This window comes from Apteryx mantelli, chromosome 13 (assembly GCF_036417845.1).
Source record: "Apteryx mantelli isolate bAptMan1 chromosome 13, bAptMan1.hap1, whole genome shotgun sequence".
Taxonomy (NCBI): Eukaryota; Metazoa; Chordata; class Aves; order Apterygiformes; family Apterygidae; genus Apteryx; species Apteryx mantelli.
In genome coordinates, this window is record NC_089990.1 from 5,527,395 (window position 1) to 5,544,542 (window position 17,148).

Here is a 17,148-nt window from a genome sequence, read left to right on the forward strand (position 1 = left end):
CTTGGTGACTTTGTAATAGTCTATTTAGGAAATTTATAGTCTGGCGACTGTTTTTTTTTCTTTCTTGAACAAAGAAAATTAGAGCAAGTCATTGCACAACTAGTTTAAATAGTGCTACCTCAAAATGGCATTTTTGCCGAGATTGTTTTGAATTTGGTGAAGTTTAGTGCTTCAAGCTTTTCTTTCCTTAAACTCATTTACAAATTAACGCTAAATTTGCCAGCAATATAAAAACTGTTGTGGCACCTAATATAACTACCCTGAACATCCCTCATTGGACCTCTTTAATAAAAAATAATCCTTAAACGCTTTTTTTTTTTCAGTGCTTTAAATGTGACATGAAAACAGCTGTATTCTAGGTTTACATTCTATGCACATCTATGCCAGATGTTTAAGTAGATAAATAAAATAGGAGGTTACATCAAAGTGTCAAGATATACAAAAATCCATTTAGCACTGAAAAAGTTCCAACCTCCTTTAACTCATAAAGCCATACAAGCTTGAATGCATCCTTTCTGGCTTAAGAAGATCAGCTCTGTTCTTTGTTGAGGCACTGGCACAGGTTGTGCAAAACCCATTTTGATACACAAATAATTTCAAACAGGAAGTACTCAAATCCACTTTTTCCACTAACAATGTTATGGTTTTGGGAAACAGAAACTCAGTGGTTAAAAGAACAGGTAATGCAGTAGCCAATATAAATGAGAGTCACTGACTTCAGGCAACACTGTCTGCTTCTGAACGCTGATGGCTGGGAAACATCTATGGACGCAAGCGACTGTCAAAACGCGAGGTTCATAAATGAGTGTTGCGGGGGTATTTTCCCTCTCTCAGAGTTTGGTTCAAAGCCTGCTGAAATGAATGGAAAGATTTCTACCGGCTCAAGGCTTTTCTGAACTGGACTCTTCCAAGGTTCTTGCTTATGAAGAAATCTCCACAGCAGATGGTCATAGCCTGGTCTGGGGCACACCAGTTGTGCCTTGCAGGCCCCTCTATCACTTGTGGCCCATATAAATACATATCTACCAATGTGTCTGTACTCACACTGGAGGAGAGGGGGCAAGGAAATTCTCTAAGCAAAGCCTAGGAACTTTGAAAAGAAAACATGATCTGGTTGTCAGAATTTGGCACCCCACAGGACCACGGTGAGCTCAGGGTGCAGAGCCTCCGGACATCAGGAACTTGCCTCTTGTTTGGTTTTAATAATGATTCTCTTTCTCCAAGCAGTTTATACTTCTCTGGAGTTCACAGATTTACAGGAGCAAATCCATCTCTTCCATAATGCCAATGATATTATAGAGCTACGATAGGGATGAATTTGGTGTGTCCTCAAATCAAATTCATTGTGTAGCCAGGCTGTTCAGCAACGCAGCATCATGACAGGCTGTGCTGTCCAGGGTGCACGGGCTGGAAATCGTTTCATTCATGCGCATGAAAAGGAGGTGTTGAGAACTAGCCCTTGTTGTGCGACAAACATTGCTCTTGATCAAGTAGAAGATGCCAAAATACATCCACTGACCTACAGAAACTCCATTAGAAAGAATATCCATGTATGGTAGAAAGCTTAAGTTTAGATTTTTCATGTTTGCTTGTTACTGGTATGCTTGCTCTAAAGGGCCAGAGGTCTTGGGAAATATCACCAACTTAAGGAAAATGGTGAGTAAATAATTGGTGCACACTGATGAAATGTCAGGATGAGCCACGTAAGATTTCAGGCTGAAAAGTTGTAGCATGCTCAGTGGAGACAAGCCCACCTGCATGCTGTCACCCAGCTCGGGCAAAGTCGTGGTTATAGGCCTAATCCAGCTATAGGTTTTGTAGCTAACAGTTGGTGTTTGTTCCTCTCCAATGCAAATGCATCTTTGCCCAAATGAAGCTGTCTCACTTATCCATCTTTTTTTTTTTTTTTGACTGCACCATGAGAATAGCAAGAAAGATTGTGCGCCGTTTGCAGCTGAGAATGCACTTCAATGTACAACAGAACTGCAGAAATTCCTTGATGCTTTCCACAATCTGAGCAAATCCTTCCTGTCACCTTACTTTTCACTGAGTGCAGTTGTTTTTGTTTTCTACGTTTCCAGAATCAGCTCATTGTATTTAAAAAAGTACCCTGAACTGGACTAAAATGACAACTGTCCTCTCCTGTCATTTGCACTAAATTTTGGAGACTCTATCTGAAGGCAAATTTTACATGATAAAAGGAGCATTTAACACAAGCAACTGTAGCTGACATTAACAGCAAAATCTAGAAAAGGGCAAAACATTCTTGTGTCGTGTTTTTCAAGCACATAATTCCTGTTTCCCACAATAACATTTTTAGTAAAAAACAAACAAAATCCCATAAAACCTACAGTATATGAAAACTTAAGACATAACAATAATGAAAAAATGGTATTGAGTATACTTGATAATGATGTACACTTTAAAACAAATCAATAGACTATGATGTAAACAAAACAGTAAGATAACACTTTAAAAACAAGACAAACATTTATCCATCGATAGTATACAGTAAACCAACAGTCCGCTGTGCAGATGCACTTATCAGGATGGTAGTCATAAAATGATTAAGTGTGTTAAAGTAATGTGTTATAAAAGTCTATTATAATTTTCTACTTGTATATCTCATATAACAGAGCGCTGTTTGTTAATTGTTTCTATAGTGCTTTTTTTTTTTTTTTGACATTCCCATTGATCAGTTTTTGGTTAACATGTAGGCTGCAACAGGCTTACTGTAGAGGTGGTGGAGAACGATAGAGGGAAGAGGGGGTATATACAGAAAGGCCATGCGCAGCTTCCCACCAAGAAGTCCTGGTGCTCCATAATTTTACTGTTCAGAATTTCAGTATGGTCTGCTGGAGGGGAAAGAAAAAACAACAACAAAGAAAGAGTAAGAAATTGGAAGAAATGTTCTTTTAAATAAAAGTCATTCTAATAAGATACATCTATATCTTCACTGCATTGCCCAAGAGGTTTCCTTTATGTTGCAGGCAGCCAACATTTTATTCCCTTATTTTTCTGACGTAGGGTGAAATTGCTAATAACACACTTGGCATTCTCTTTAATCTGCGCTTACAGCTTTCCATTTTCAGTGCATTTAGCACACACTGATGAAACAAATTGTGAAATAGGGAGGTGGGCGACTAATAGTCTCATTTTGGAGACAAGACGGCAGGTGGAGAGTGACTAATGAGAGGGACGAAGGAATCCCTAACCACTGTTAGCTCCCGTTTTCCTCAGCAAGAGCCACAGATATTCACTTCAAAATAGTGTCCTAAGGATCCAAGAGCCAAAGGCAAATCAGGCCCAGAGATGAGATACAGACACAGAAACCCTCTGCTCAGGTGACCCCCTTCTGGCAGCAAATCACCTCTCTTGGCATGGCTTTTGAAAATCCTCCTTTGAAGGTGACAACGGTCTCGGTGCCTGAAGAGCTAGGCTAGCCAGCACTTTGCCAACCATAGGGGAAAAAAAACATCTGCCAGAGCCACGAGTGCTTTTATAACCAAACCCCCACTCATGGCTGCTTTGGGAATTTGCCCTCCAGCACTGCAGAATGCCGACCAAGGCCCTTATCCGGCAAAACACTTCAGCACATGCACAATTTCACATGCTCAGGTGGTAGCATGAAATGATGCGTGCCTGAGAGATTTGCTGGCCTTTAGTTTATATACTGACGCTGAGGGGTAACAACTGGGTAATGACTGGGATCTAAGCACAATGGCTCCTGCACGGCCACGGTCACCGCTGGGTCTGTGAGTGCTGGGGAAGCTGGAGGAAAAAGCCCTTTTCTGCCAGTCTGTGAAGGCGGCTTATGTCCTGCAGCTGCGAGGTGTTGAGAGGACGAGTGCTTCTGGCACAGCGGTGGGTCACGCACACGGTTAGCGTTCCCTCGCAAAGAACAGGCTCATTGTCCGACACAGACGCTCTCCAAGCCCAGTAGCCTGAGCCCCAAGAAATCCCATCAAATTCAAAATGTTGGCCCTACTTGTTTCAAGCAAGGATTTTTCATTCCTTAACAGCACTGCTGACACTTTATTTGGACAGACTGTGCTGTGCTCCCTGCTTGCAGAAGAAATATAGTTCCACGGAATTTCCTCGCCTCGTCTGAAATCACTGTTAACTACTGACACGCATAAAAGTGAAAAGAATTAAGAAAAGAAGAAGTTTCCTGAATAAACGCTGAAAACAATCTCAAAGAGTTCAAGAATGAGGTTCTTTCAATGCAAATGATCCCCTCTCGGGTGGAACAGAGTGGTTTGCATGTGCTAGGGAAATGGTTTAACATGTCAGGTGTCATGTCCGGTGTTTAGGAGAGTAGTATGCAGTATAATGCAGAACATTTTCACTAACAGGGATAGCTCAGTGTTCACCCCTGTACCAACAGGGTACATGGCCACAGTTGGCAGGCCATATAAATAGAGGACAGTTTATTTAGGTCAGGAGAGATAAGGGGCACCACCAACATGAGTGACTTCTGTCTATTGCTAAAGATATAATTAAAGAACTGCCTGCCAAATTTATTTCCAGCATTTAAGTTGTTGCCGTAATCTGTGACTTAAGGGAGATATGGAATGCATATCTGTGTATATTAAATGGCCTGCACTGGGAAAATCTGGTGACCTCTTGCTGAGTGAGCTGAACTGTTTTAGTCTCTTGGAAGTAAAAACACAGTGATGAACTGAAACTCCCAAGGGATTTTCTCTCATGAACATCAGCTAACATTTACAAACAAAAGCAACAGAAAAATGACAATGCTGCTCAGGCTGTAAAATTATGTTGTGTAAATCAAAAGAAAAGGACAAGGTCCTCTATTATTCCCACTCAGAGAAACCCAGCAACCTAGGGAAGCCCAGGATCTGGGGTGAAGGATATGTTGCCTGCGGCATTCATCCTGCTCTTTATGGCATACACAGATCTCTGCGGAAAACTGCTAGGAGCCAGCCCCCGGCTGCAGCTAAAACAGCAGGCTCAAACCAAGCCAGCCCTGCTAAGGTGCGGCAGCCGATGATGACCCCGTCCTGCTTACCCTATGAAAGGAAATATGCCACTCGCAGCAAAGCAGAAGTTACACCTTTTCACCTGACTCTTGTTACAAGAACAGTCTCTACCATCAATAGCACAAATCCCTGAGGTGTGCGAAGGCAGCTGGTGCTGCCCAGAGCCAGGGTAGCTGCAAACACAACTGTCAGACTGTGGCGGGATGCAAGAAGGGAGGCTTTGAACATCCTAAACCAGGTATTTTAGACACAAGGTAACATCACGTGCTGTAAGCCCTGGGGCTGGTCCATACCTCTGCTGCACCTGCTGAATTTCGGTTGACTTGGCAGGCAGCGGAGCCCCAGAGGGCTGCGGGTTCAGTCCCTCTGCCCAAACGAGCACCTTCAGAGGATGCCGTGCCCTTGCGTAAAGTGATCGACTGTAACGAGTAATACTGAAAAGGAACTTACTGTTCTATCGGGAACTTCTACATCTGTGAAACAAACATGCTGCTACTCAGTTCATCTACTGATAACTGGGATATCTACAGCAAAAAAAAACAGAGAACACAACACATTAAAACATTGTCTTGAGCTCGTTCTGTCTTCAGTTTCAGGTTAGTAAGTACATCAGTGCCTTAGAAAACAGGATCCATTCCCAAGATGTCTCTATTTTGCCACACAAAAAGTACAATGTAGTTGCATCCCTACTAATGCCTCGTGGAGTATGTGGCGATTGTACTGGGAGTTTAACTCCATAGACAGTAAATAAGATGGAGAAATGCCCTGAAACTAGTTGGCTGAAGAGTAAGGAGCATAGCTTTGCCAGGACTCATATAGCCACAGAGTAACACTGCACAGCAATTTCTGCTTTCTCCTCGTGACCGATACAAGTACGAGTAGGACCTTCTCTACCTGAAAATAACAACAAAGCACGCAGAGAGAATAGCGATACCTACTGCAAGCAGTAAAGCACTGCCTAGGACTTACGCAGGCAAAACTTCTACTGAAAGCCTCACGACGTTGGGCTAGCTCATCCTACGGCCTGAGGAATTACTGACATTCAGCTTTGCTAACAGTGTCCTACAGAATAAAATGATACCCGTTTTTCTTTGCAATCACTCTTTGAACTTGAGAGCATGACGAAGAACTAAAAAAGTGCAAAAATAGTATCGGGGGAAAGGAAAAGTCCTTCTGCTTGAAATTTCCCTGGTCTAATCGGAAAAAAGTTGTGGCACACCAAATTATCAGGAAGCATCACCAGGACAGATTGTGCATATACAGTTCAGGACTGGTGCGGAAGCAGCCATCACAACTCAGTATCTTCAGAGGAAAGTTTTGGAGAGAATTATGGCTAGGCAAACATGCATGAAATCCTTTACACTTAAGGCAGTGCTACAACAGCACGTACTGCACATCCAGAGTAATTTCTGTAGGGATGGGTGATGTTTCTGGCATCGATAAGCTCGAATCCTCATGGCCTCACCCCTGCCCCCCCTCCTTTTTTTGGTTATTTTTGGTTTTTAGGCTCCAATCTTGGGGCAGGGTTGGGGGGAAGCTGCTTTGTGTTTTCACTTCCACTTTCAAGCCAGGACAGGCCATGCCAAAATACCACGGGGAAGGATGCTCAGGGTGGTATTTCTGCTCGCGACTGAAAGCAGAAGTGCTGCGGGGTCTTGCGCGACAGCATCTTGGGGGCGTTTTACAGTTGCTTTTTTTTCTTCCCCCCCCCACCAGGATTGGGGCCGTTTTGGAGAAGCCGGATACGCCGCCCGGAAAACACCCGCGCCTCCGGCCGTCCCTGCGGATCGCCCATCCCTACGCTCCCGCCGGGCTCGCCGGAGGGACCGCGCGGCCGAGCCCGCCGGGGCCCCCTCACCGCTCCCCCGGGGCGGCCGGCGGGGCAGGGGGGCGCGCGGGGTGCCGCCGCCGCCGCCGCCGGGCCCGGGCCCTCGAGATCTCAACACGTGAAAGAAAGCCATTGAAAGGGCCAAACCTGATTGGCGGTAGCTGTTGCAGCGAAGGGGACGCTGGTGGCAGGAGTTGTTGCTGCAGACACAGTGGTGGGCGTAGCACCGTGCATCATGGGCACTTTTCGGAAGGGAACCATGGAAGCGACATACGGGAGGGTGGAGCGTTTATGTAACCATGGCAACATGTGGTGGATTTTGGGGGCGTGGCAGGTATCGCAGCAACAAGCCATGTGACATCGTCATGAAGGATACATCGGGGCGCGGCATGCAATCACAGTGCAAAGCAAGACAGCGTTGGGAAAAAAAATAAACAAGAGAGAAGGGGAGAAGCCAATTACAATTATAATTAAGGAAAAAACCAAAACATTCTCAACACTTAGTACATTTATAAGCAGAACAATGATGTATTAGACTCCGCGGGCCAGATTTCCGAAGGGGAGGAGGGCGGGCGTGCTAGCGAAAGCCCACGTCAGCTCGCACCCGTGGGGAGTTAGACGCAGCCAGCGCACGGTCCTTTGGGGGCGGGGGGGGGGGGGGGGGGGGGGGGAGGACACATTTTGGCAAGCGCACCGTCCCACCCGCCTCGGGAAGCTCGTCCCCGGCCCCTCCCCGCCCGGCCCCGTCGGGAATTACAGGTACGCGACGGGCTTCTGGGGCGAAGCACCCCAGGAGCCGCTGCCGGCACGGCCCGTTTCACAGCTGCGATCTCGCTGGGCGACGCGGCTAGCGGCTGCGGCGCCCCTGGAACGGGCTTTGCTCGCCCTTTTCTACCAGGCTTCTCCTCAGCGCAGCACAGAGTTGATGGCGCTGCGAACGAGCGGCCGCAGCCCGAGCGCTCTCCGTCCAAATTCAGTGTGCTTCCTTTCCGCTATATAATTCTAGAGGATTTGGCAAAATTCCCCCCCGCCCTCCCCGGGGATACGGAGAAAAATAAACGAATCGATTCGGTTGCGATTCCGCTATCGTGGGAAAAGCATCCGAAACGGCACCGCGGGAGCGGTTCGGAGGGCGACCGCGGCGGCGCCACGGCCGGGGGGGGAAGCGCTGCGGCGCGGGGGGGAGAGCAGGCCGGTGTCCCCTGCCACGCGCCCACCAGGGTCCAAGCAGGCATGTTGCGCTCTCCTACAAGCAGAGACGGCTTTGGAGGCCTCAGCTGCCCTTGGGTCCCCTCTTGTCCTCAAGCTATCGCCTGCGCTGGGGGCTTCTGGTCACCCATGGCCCTTTTCTTCAGGTACAACCGGCTCTTCCATAGAGCCGGGATTCGGGATTTGTTATCCATACTGGCTCTTTATCCAGACTATGCTGGGGACCACGGGCGCCTTGGCACCTCGTCCTCAGCACTGGGAGTTCCCAAGGAAGGACACTGCTGTGGATCACTCCCCCACTTGCAGCCACCGGTTTCTCCTGGCCAGAGGGAGCCAGGAGTGGGGTGGCAGATGGTCCTTAAAAGCCGATGGCCCTTGCTAGGTCCTTCTCCAAGGGATGGAGGGGGAACCAGCTGGGAACCCCACCAGCCACACCTGGCCCTCCATGGGGGCAGCTGTGGGGCCCCCTGAGGTCATCGGAGTCACCCATCACGTCCCAAAGAAAACAGCGCGAGGCCCAGAGGAAGGAAGTTCATGGCCACAGTCTGTCCATGCATGCTCTCGCATGGGCCAGTCTCAGCACAGACGTGGCATCCTCCCGAGGCAGCAGAGTCCACCAGACCTGGCTGCCTGGTCATGCTCAGAGCTGGTGTCTGCAGGAATGATCACAGGGTTCAACAGTGGGGTAACACTGTGCTGTTACTGCCATAGCGGATCACTCTCAGGTGGAAAAATCAGTCCGTACAGACTGGGAAGTTTGACAGCGGAGTGCTTAGCCCTTTCTGCCAAAGCTACTGACTTTCAGGTTGCTCCCAGACTGCTCTGTGGAAGCGCTGCACCCTTCCCGGGGCTACTGCTCCCACTGTCCTCACTCCCTCTGGAGCAAGCATGCACCGAGATGCTTGAAGCCTTGCATAGTCTCGGTTGGAGGACGAAAGCTCAGTGCTCACCCACGCTGCTGTGCCCAGCAGCTCCAGAGGAGACGCAGGGGAGGGTCCCCCAGAGACCCGCACAGGTTCCCCGTAAGAACGAGATCCTGAGCTTGAGCCCATCGGCTTCGCGCAGCAGCCAAGAGATTGTCCTCAGCCCTTCTGCCTCGCTGGATCCCAGCTGCACAAACACTGTCATTTCCTCACAGTTCCTTACAGCTGCACAGCCGGCACCTCACTGACACCTTAAGAGATGAATCATAACTGGTCCAGCTTAAGCTCTGCTTCTCCCGCTGTACAAACAGAGCCCTACTTCTGGCAAAGGGACTGACCTAGGTGCATTACTTCTCAGAGCCTTTATTAAACCACTCTCTTAAAATATCCTCAGAAGGACAACGAAAAATCCAAACTCTTGCACATCTGATGGCTGATATAAAAGATAAACCAACAAGATCCTTCCATTGCTAGTTCCTTTTGCTGGATGACTTAAATAGGTTGTAAAGATATTTAAGTGACAAATTTTTGTCTCTGCAGCAGAACTAAATAGGGGTGGGAATGTATCACCTTGGATTCTCTTATTAGTCACACGAAACACTGCACTGCACAGAAATTAAAAGGGATACAACCATTTAAGCCTCAAAGAAGACAGCGAATAGACAGTCACACCACTCAGCCACCCAAGTTCTCACTGATGCATACTAACTTGCTGTCTCTTTCAGATTAGGAAAAGTTGAGAAGTTTGTGTAGAAAAACCTACCAACGCTTGCAGTGGGTGTCATGCACAGAACTGACCCTGCACACCATGCATTGAAGCGTGGAAAGATGAACAAAAGGGATATTTCATTAGTGAAGCTTCAGTGTTAGAAATCACTTTAACTAAAAAGCAGGTATTCTCTTTGCAGCATTCAGTATTTAAGCACATGCAAAACAGATTCTGCATATTGATATATAAATAGTTTAAACTCAGTTTTAAGAGATTGTAGCAAACCAAATTAATTCTTGAATTCTTGGGTAGAGAGTTTATTTCTTCTCCCACCCTGGTATTAAAAGATGTGATCTAGCCTACAGAACAGGATTGTTTGGGTTTTTTGGTATCAGGTGGGCTGATTTCTTTCTGATCATGTCAGCAGACATCAAGTTGCCCTTAGAGGAACAGCACACTCATGTTAAAACAGACTTTCCAAAAACAATTTACTCCTGCAAGCAGGTGCTGGGATTCAAAGTCTCTAGTTGAAGCTGAAAGAGGCAGTTTTTTCTGGACTTGAAACAGCTCTAGTGATGATGCTGTTGTCTATACACATTGACTTTCCCCCCAGGGGTAAACCATGACACTGATCTCTTGATAATTGAACAGGAGAAACTACGAAAAGCAGGAACTCTCTTCCCCTCCCTACGATGCGACCTGCTACCTGCCACTTCTCTCCTTAGCTTTCAAGAGAACTTCAAAGACTGAGACCAAATTCAAGGTCTGATGCCAGAGGAAGGGAAGATCCCGAAGAACAAGGCAGATTTGTCAGAGATCAGTTCTCTGACTGACAGTTTGCTCCTCTGACCAGAGCTAATGTCCTCAGACAAGAGCAGGTGCAGCAAACAGACCTGTTCTGCATCAGCCCTGTGCGTAGTTCCACTGCCATTAATGGGACCAGGAGACAGGACTGTAAGAGTTCTGGGTAAAAATTAGTTATGGTGCTTGCATCAGAAATATGCATCTTTATGTCAAGTTTGGAGACTGTGACCTCAAGGAAGTGGAGTGTGTTGTCAGCTTAACAACCTGGCATTCTAGAGGTCCTCAACACTTCCTGGTATCAGCAAATCAGATAAAAAAGAAAAAGTCGTCCCATGGGAAGAAATATTTTGCTAGCATCTCAAAGAGTTGCTGTAAGGTCAGCTCAGCCCACCCCTCTAAGAGCATTTTGCAAAGCCTGAGTGGGGGGGCCTTCTGCTTGAGTCTCTCTCTCCATCTCTGCGTGCACGACCCCACTTCCCTGGAAGAACACATTTTGGCAACTGCTGAATCCTGAGCATCTCCAAGCATGCTCATGACATACAGGCCAAATGACTATAGGGTTTAAGTCTCAGCTCTCTGGACCCACACTCACTCCTGAGACAAAGCTTGCTCTCAGTATCGGGCTCTTTCTGAAAAGTCTTCCCCCGATTCCAAGGAAGGGCAAGACCGAGGCCCAAGTCCACTGTGGTTTCACTTCAAGGGGCCAGCTTGGAGAAACACTTTGTGTATTTTTGTAAATATTGTTTGGCAAATGAATGCAGCATTGAACATTAAAAAATTCAGGCGTTCATTTTCATATGATGCTCCACAATGAAAATAATGATACTAAAAATGAGCTACCAACTCTGGAATATTCCTAATTCAGCCATTTGTAATACTTACTACTCTAAGCAATTTTTGTTTTTCACTTGGCTGCAGTGAATACAGGTTAATTGGCTAGTCAGCAGTCACATCTGCCAGGTCAATATTTCGATTTCTATATGAATTACTGAACTGCATCTTTCAATTTTACTCTGAGACCTGAAAGGTACAATAAAAGCTGGGGAGTTAAATTGCTTTTAAAAAGCTTAGGCTATCGTACCGTTCAAAAGACAGGCAAGAGGGAAATATATGTCTTTAAAGAGGATTATATAATTCGTATTTACTAAAGACAAACCATTCCCTCTATAAACATCGTGGCTGCTGGAATATGTAGGTCGCTGAGGTTAGAGCAGGTTAGAAAGATACCTGCAGTTTAAAGTGGGCAGGCTGTTTTGTATTGAGATCCACCAAACATTTTAACATGAGTCCATGATAGTGCTACACAAGAGTCAAAGAATTAATTTGGGATTAACTAGTTGAACCATAAGGAGAAGAAACAGGAAGTATGAATTCAAGAAACATGCAGACATTTTTCTTAGTTTGACTGTTTAAAAAAATGAAACAAAAAAGGCTAAGAAGGGATCTTTACAAGTCAAAAGCTTTGGATTGTAGTAGGTGAAGGAAAAACGTCAAACAACAAACATTAACTTTCCATGGATTTTTAAAATGAAACTACATACACTAATAATCTTCTGCTAGGGACTCCTACAAAACTGTTCATTAGCTCAATCTCTAGGTCATAAAAAGAAAGCAATGATGTGATGAGGAAAGCAAGGAGATGCTTACCTGTAGGGATAAATGTAGGCTGTTGCAACTGCATGTTGGCTAGAGCCTGTTGGTAGTGGAAAACGCTTGGGTTAAAGACTGTGGTGGCACCATTGTTTTTTTCAAGTGCTGGCCTCTTTGGTAAAGGTTGAAGTGCACCAGGCGGCAGGGCCTGCGGATAAGGGAATCATTAGAGACAAGCGGAATAAAAAAAACAAACAACAAAAAGCAAATGTAGATAAAGCATGCAATAAATAATAGGGGGTCTTGGCTGAAAATCACCTGCAACTGGGTCAACTTAGCAAGACAGGAAACAGAAGAGCAGCTAAATCATAGTAAAAGTGGTAGGTGAAAACACAACCTCACTAGGTAAGCAGTTAGTAAATGCATCGGGAGAAGGGATCAGAGTCCAGAATGAGGAGGAACACTAAGGAAGCTTTTTGATAGGACTGACTTGGGAAAACAGGAATACAAGGAGAAGGAGGAAGAGGAGAAGCAATCTTCTGGGCAGGATACCATGAAAAGCAGTTGCAGGCAACAAGCATTTAAAAAAAATACCAGCTAAGAGAAATATAGTAGAAAACTATTTAAAAACAAAAAGACTAGCATAAGCAACAAATGCCATGGAAAAAAAAGGGATGCTTGCCTCTGCTTATTTCGATACCTGCCTACATGTTTGTGCGTGTGTGTGGAAGCGTGCACATTTGTATGCAGGTGACCTATGCATTCAGGTGGTAAAGTGGTAGCTGTTGCCAATTACACGCATAATGTTACATTCATAGTAAAATGTGTTTCTATTTGTTATTAGAGGGGCTGAACTACATAGTCAAGAATAGGCCAGATTCTCCACTGCCTGCAACAGCTGCACAGCTCAAGAACAGCAGATTTGGACTTGCTCCCGGTTTCTAGTAGTGCAGCACTAGAATAAGGCCTCCAAGAGTAAAATACTGCTCGCTCATTATTAACAGTGGAAAAAGCCATTGACATATCTGCTGTTCGAACAAGATTTGGGTGGGCCTGGCTAGCCAGCAAATCCTCTCGCTTTGTTCCATCACACCACAGTGCTTCTTCCAGCCAGTCAAACCTGTTTCATGATCAGACTTGGTAAAAAGCATTAACCCAACTCAGGAACTTTTCTCAGCAAGTTACTCATCATTCATAGAGCGTGTCTCAACAACATAGTAGTATGTCAGGTTCTTAGGAGACAGGAATGTTTCTAATGATTTACAGCTTTTCATTGTACCAAAGCAGAAACCACATTTTTTCCACATTGTGATAGAAAAGGGTCCTTTCTAATTATGCCCTGCAGTCCTTTTGCACGTAACACTCCCACTGACGTCAATGAGATTTACGCACGTGGAAGTCATGCAGAATCAGGTCATCTCTGCCTAGTTGTGTTCTATATCATGTAGCAAAGCAATGGCTGAAAATAGGGTTATCCTTTTTTTTTTGAATGAATGAATGACAGCGAAGGGCGGGTAATGAAGGAAGCTTGGCTAATGAAGGGTTAAGGCTACAAACATACAGTAATTTTAAGAAAGGCTACATGGAAAGGGATTTTAAAATGTCATGAAGAGAAAAACACAACAGAATATAACCGAAAGCTTACAACAGTTGTCACCATCTAGAAACAGGTTACACTTTAAATTTAATTTGCTATAGGAGACTGCTCATCTGAGAAATGTTAAGGAAGATACTTCCAAGCAAAACATTACTCCATCCAATCTCAGTTCACACAGTAGCTTTTGGGTGGTTTTAATATTAAAAAAGAAAATTAGAAGAAGAAATTGCATTTGCAAACTGCCCTCAGACATGCACACATCCTCTGCTGATGCTAGTAGACATCCAGTACTAGAATTAGGCCTTAACAATACCTGTCTAGATTTCTTCTGACTAGTATCAGAGACAGCAGTCAGATATGGGCCAGCTTTCTCAGAAACAGACACCAAAATCTTTTGATTAAGATACGTATTTTAGGATGAGGTCTTTTAGGTAGAGATCTATGTATTTCTATTTCTTGGGGAGCCCTCACTGATGCCTATGTTAAATCTGACTGTAGCTACATCTTGCCTACTAATGGTGGCCACATGAATGTTCTTCCAGGCACAGAACAGATTTGCAGCTTGAGGAGACTGGAGTAGCTCCACTTACTTCAGAGATGCTTTATAGATTTACAAGAGCTGAAGAACTTGCCACTTAAATTCATTCTCCTTACTGTGCCTAATTGCCAAACATTTTTTTTCACTTTCAAAATCTGCCTCAGAAAAAAAAAAAATTACTAATTATAGCAAAGCAACTACGCCAGGCATGTAATGGACTTTTGACTCCTTGCCTGTTGGCCAAAGGCTGTCACCACCCCAAAAAGCCCATTAACCCATAATTGCAGTGCCAAAAGCAGGAGAACAGCTGAAGGCTTAGAGACTGTGATGTCCTGGCTCTTTACATATGGGATGATTTCTGAGCCCAGTGTTGTGGTCAGAGGGAGCACACAAACACCAACAGGCCATAGGGATGTCAAGGCACAAAGATCTACCCCACCATCTATCTAACATCACCTTTTCTCTTGCCCTGCTCCAGCTCCTTGGGAGTGAGGGAGAGACAGGAGCTACGGCAGTCCCATTACTGTCCTCTGAAGAGCACCTTTGGGAAATAGTTGAACAGCAGCTGATGGTGGAGAAGCCCAAAGAAGTGTTACATTGCCACAGCCTTCAAAAAAAAAAGCAGCACACTGAAACAGCTGGTATTTAGGCCTGCTCTGTAACATTAGTGCTGTGGGCATAGGAGTCGGAGGCCTTCTGGGTCATCTGCTCCCATCCCAGCAGCTGGGTGAGCATCTGCATGGGAGCATGCCCTGTAGATGCGCTCCTCCAGCTGCCAACCACTGTATCTACTTTTGGGGTTGGACAGCACTGCGATCGTCCTGGGGAGGGCAAATGATGGCTCTGCGATTTGCTGGGCCATACAGCAGATTCCCCAGATCAGCTACACAGTGCCCATATTCCCCCTGGAGCTCGAGCATTTGGGCATAGGATTTACTCTGGGCTCCCAAATGAAGGGTGGCAGCCCCTGGGGAATGAAGTATAGCACAAAGGAACACAGGCTGGAGGCAAGAGAAATTCCAGCCAAATTGCAAGGTGCAGAAGGGTCCAAGGGACAGAAAGACCTGGCCTCACCACTGCTCCAGCTCTTGCACTGAGACAAGGACTCCAAGTCAGGAGTCTATTCACTGGACAGTCTATCAACAAAGGCCTTGGACGGGTGTCTAAAACATCACGGGATGAGGTTGGGCCAATACAGCTGCCTGCACAGGAATCTGGCAGGGACACTGGAGCAAACAGCCCAGCAAGTCTCATTTGAACTGGGACAGGATTTGTATAACAAAATCCATAACATAACATAACGTAATCCGGACCTGCAGAAATCGCAGCTTGTAGGGATGTTACTTCTGCAACATTTCTCTCTTGCACCATGTTCCAGTTTAGAAAGAATCCCCTGAGTGTGTCCCGCAGGACCTACAAAAGGCAACAGGAGACTCCTCGCATTTTGACCTTGCTGAATTCTGTAGCAAGCGCTCCCCTGCTGCAGGACAGGGACTAGACCAAATCCTTGCAGCAAAGAATTTACTTGCTCAGTTTACCTCATCCTGTTGCTTAAGATTTCCCTCTAGGCGAGCTTTGATCATCACAGATGTTGCAGTGTTTGACTAACTTTTTCTAACTTTCCTTTTTGTCCATGTGTTTGTGTAGGTGCACACGTACACAAGCTATGCAACGTAAGCAGACCATTTGCCTTGGTGAAAGGGTTAATTTTTTGCTGTTCGATATTCATGTGACAGTCCACACTGATCCCACTGAACAATTCCCACTCCAAAAATGCCAGGCAGCCTCCCATTTTAGGGCTGGGAAAGCCACATTCCTGCTGGAATATGAGCATCTGAACAAAGAGATTTGTGCCATTTCTCTGCCTGGCATGGAAAGAAATCTTTCAGCATGAATGACAGATAAAAATGCAATGCATGCCTAAGTCAAAATTTCCCATGTGCTGGTTAACCCCCTCTTGTTATTTTTTGCAAGACAGGAACTGGATTAAATCTTGCAGCAAACAGTTTAATTGCTCCTCAAAATTCCATTTAGATTCCTATCTCCTGGGAGCAGATCACACTTTCCCTCTGTGCTTACACAGCACCTAGCAAAGAGGGGTTGGGTCCGTATCCGACTTGCTACTTCAGTCCAAGTCACAACAAATATAGAGTCATGTTAAAGAGGGCTGAGGTAGCACCCGTTCCCTGGTAAGCGACAGAATGAGGAAGCAATATAGTCCAAAAGCGTGGTTGCAAACATTCAGATGTTCCACAGCAGGAAGATTATTAAAAATAACTTTAACCTTTCGGGCTAGAACCCTGTATATGACCAGGTTTGGCTCTGTGGTGGAGGTCAGGAGGGGAGGGAAGCTAAAAGGCTTTCCCTTTCTCAACTAGTCCGAGTCCCTTAAGAGAGGTGGTTCTTGGAAAGGGCGGCGAGGCTCTGCTCAGGTCACCGGCGAAGCTGGCTTTGCGGCTGTGCTTGTGCCAGCAACAAGCACCAGAGAGAGGCTGCTATGTCATCTACAGCGTAATCCCACGCCTGCTGGCAGAAGCTGGCCCCTAACAAGATTTCCTAATGCTGCTGGCTAACGCTCTGATAGTGAAGCCTGATGCCTGCTTGGAAAAAAACAGTCTCGCAGAGTCGCTGATGAGGTTCTGCCTCCGGCCAAACCCAATACAACCTCTTTTCTTTTAAATTTGCCCCAAAGAGATGTTAAATGGACATTTTAACATCCCTATTCTGGAAAAAAAAACAAACCAAAAGCCTCCCTGACCTGAGCAAACACTCCCCAGTGTCTGGGGGAATATTCACTGCACTGACCCCAGCAGGCTGGGAGCTGGGAGGGGCCTTCTCGGATGGTGGGTGAGGAACTGCCACACGCACCGAGAAAGGTGAGGGAGGTCTTGCTCTTACAAGAAATCTGGCCGGACAGAGGGGAATGGGAGCAGATGAGCCTTTGCTTCCC

General features: G+C 45.9%; 1 protein-coding gene across 4 annotated transcripts in view; it reads right to left on the minus strand.

Moving 5' to 3' along the window:
- Window positions 1-2,772: 2,772 nt before the first annotated feature.
- MBNL3 (muscleblind like splicing regulator 3) overlaps window positions 2,773-17,148 on the minus strand; it is a 96,384-nt gene continuing 82,008 nt past the window's right edge. The window contains exons 6-10 of one of the 4 annotated variants that reach the window (XM_067304007.1): window positions 12,121-12,271; window positions 9,724-9,759; window positions 6,976-7,070; window positions 5,451-5,524; window positions 2,773-2,855 (exon numbers count right to left, since the gene is read on the minus strand). In XM_067304007.1, coding sequence (XP_067160108.1) covers window positions 5,468-5,524; window positions 6,976-7,070; window positions 9,724-9,759; window positions 12,121-12,271 — 339 coding nt within the window. In that variant the 3' untranslated portion in view covers window positions 2,773-2,855; window positions 5,451-5,467. The remainder of the gene's footprint in view (window positions 2,856-5,450; window positions 5,525-6,975; window positions 7,071-9,723; window positions 9,760-12,120; window positions 12,272-17,148) is intronic. The other 3 variants (XM_067304009.1, XR_010885508.1, XR_010885509.1) reach the window with 3 other exon arrangements.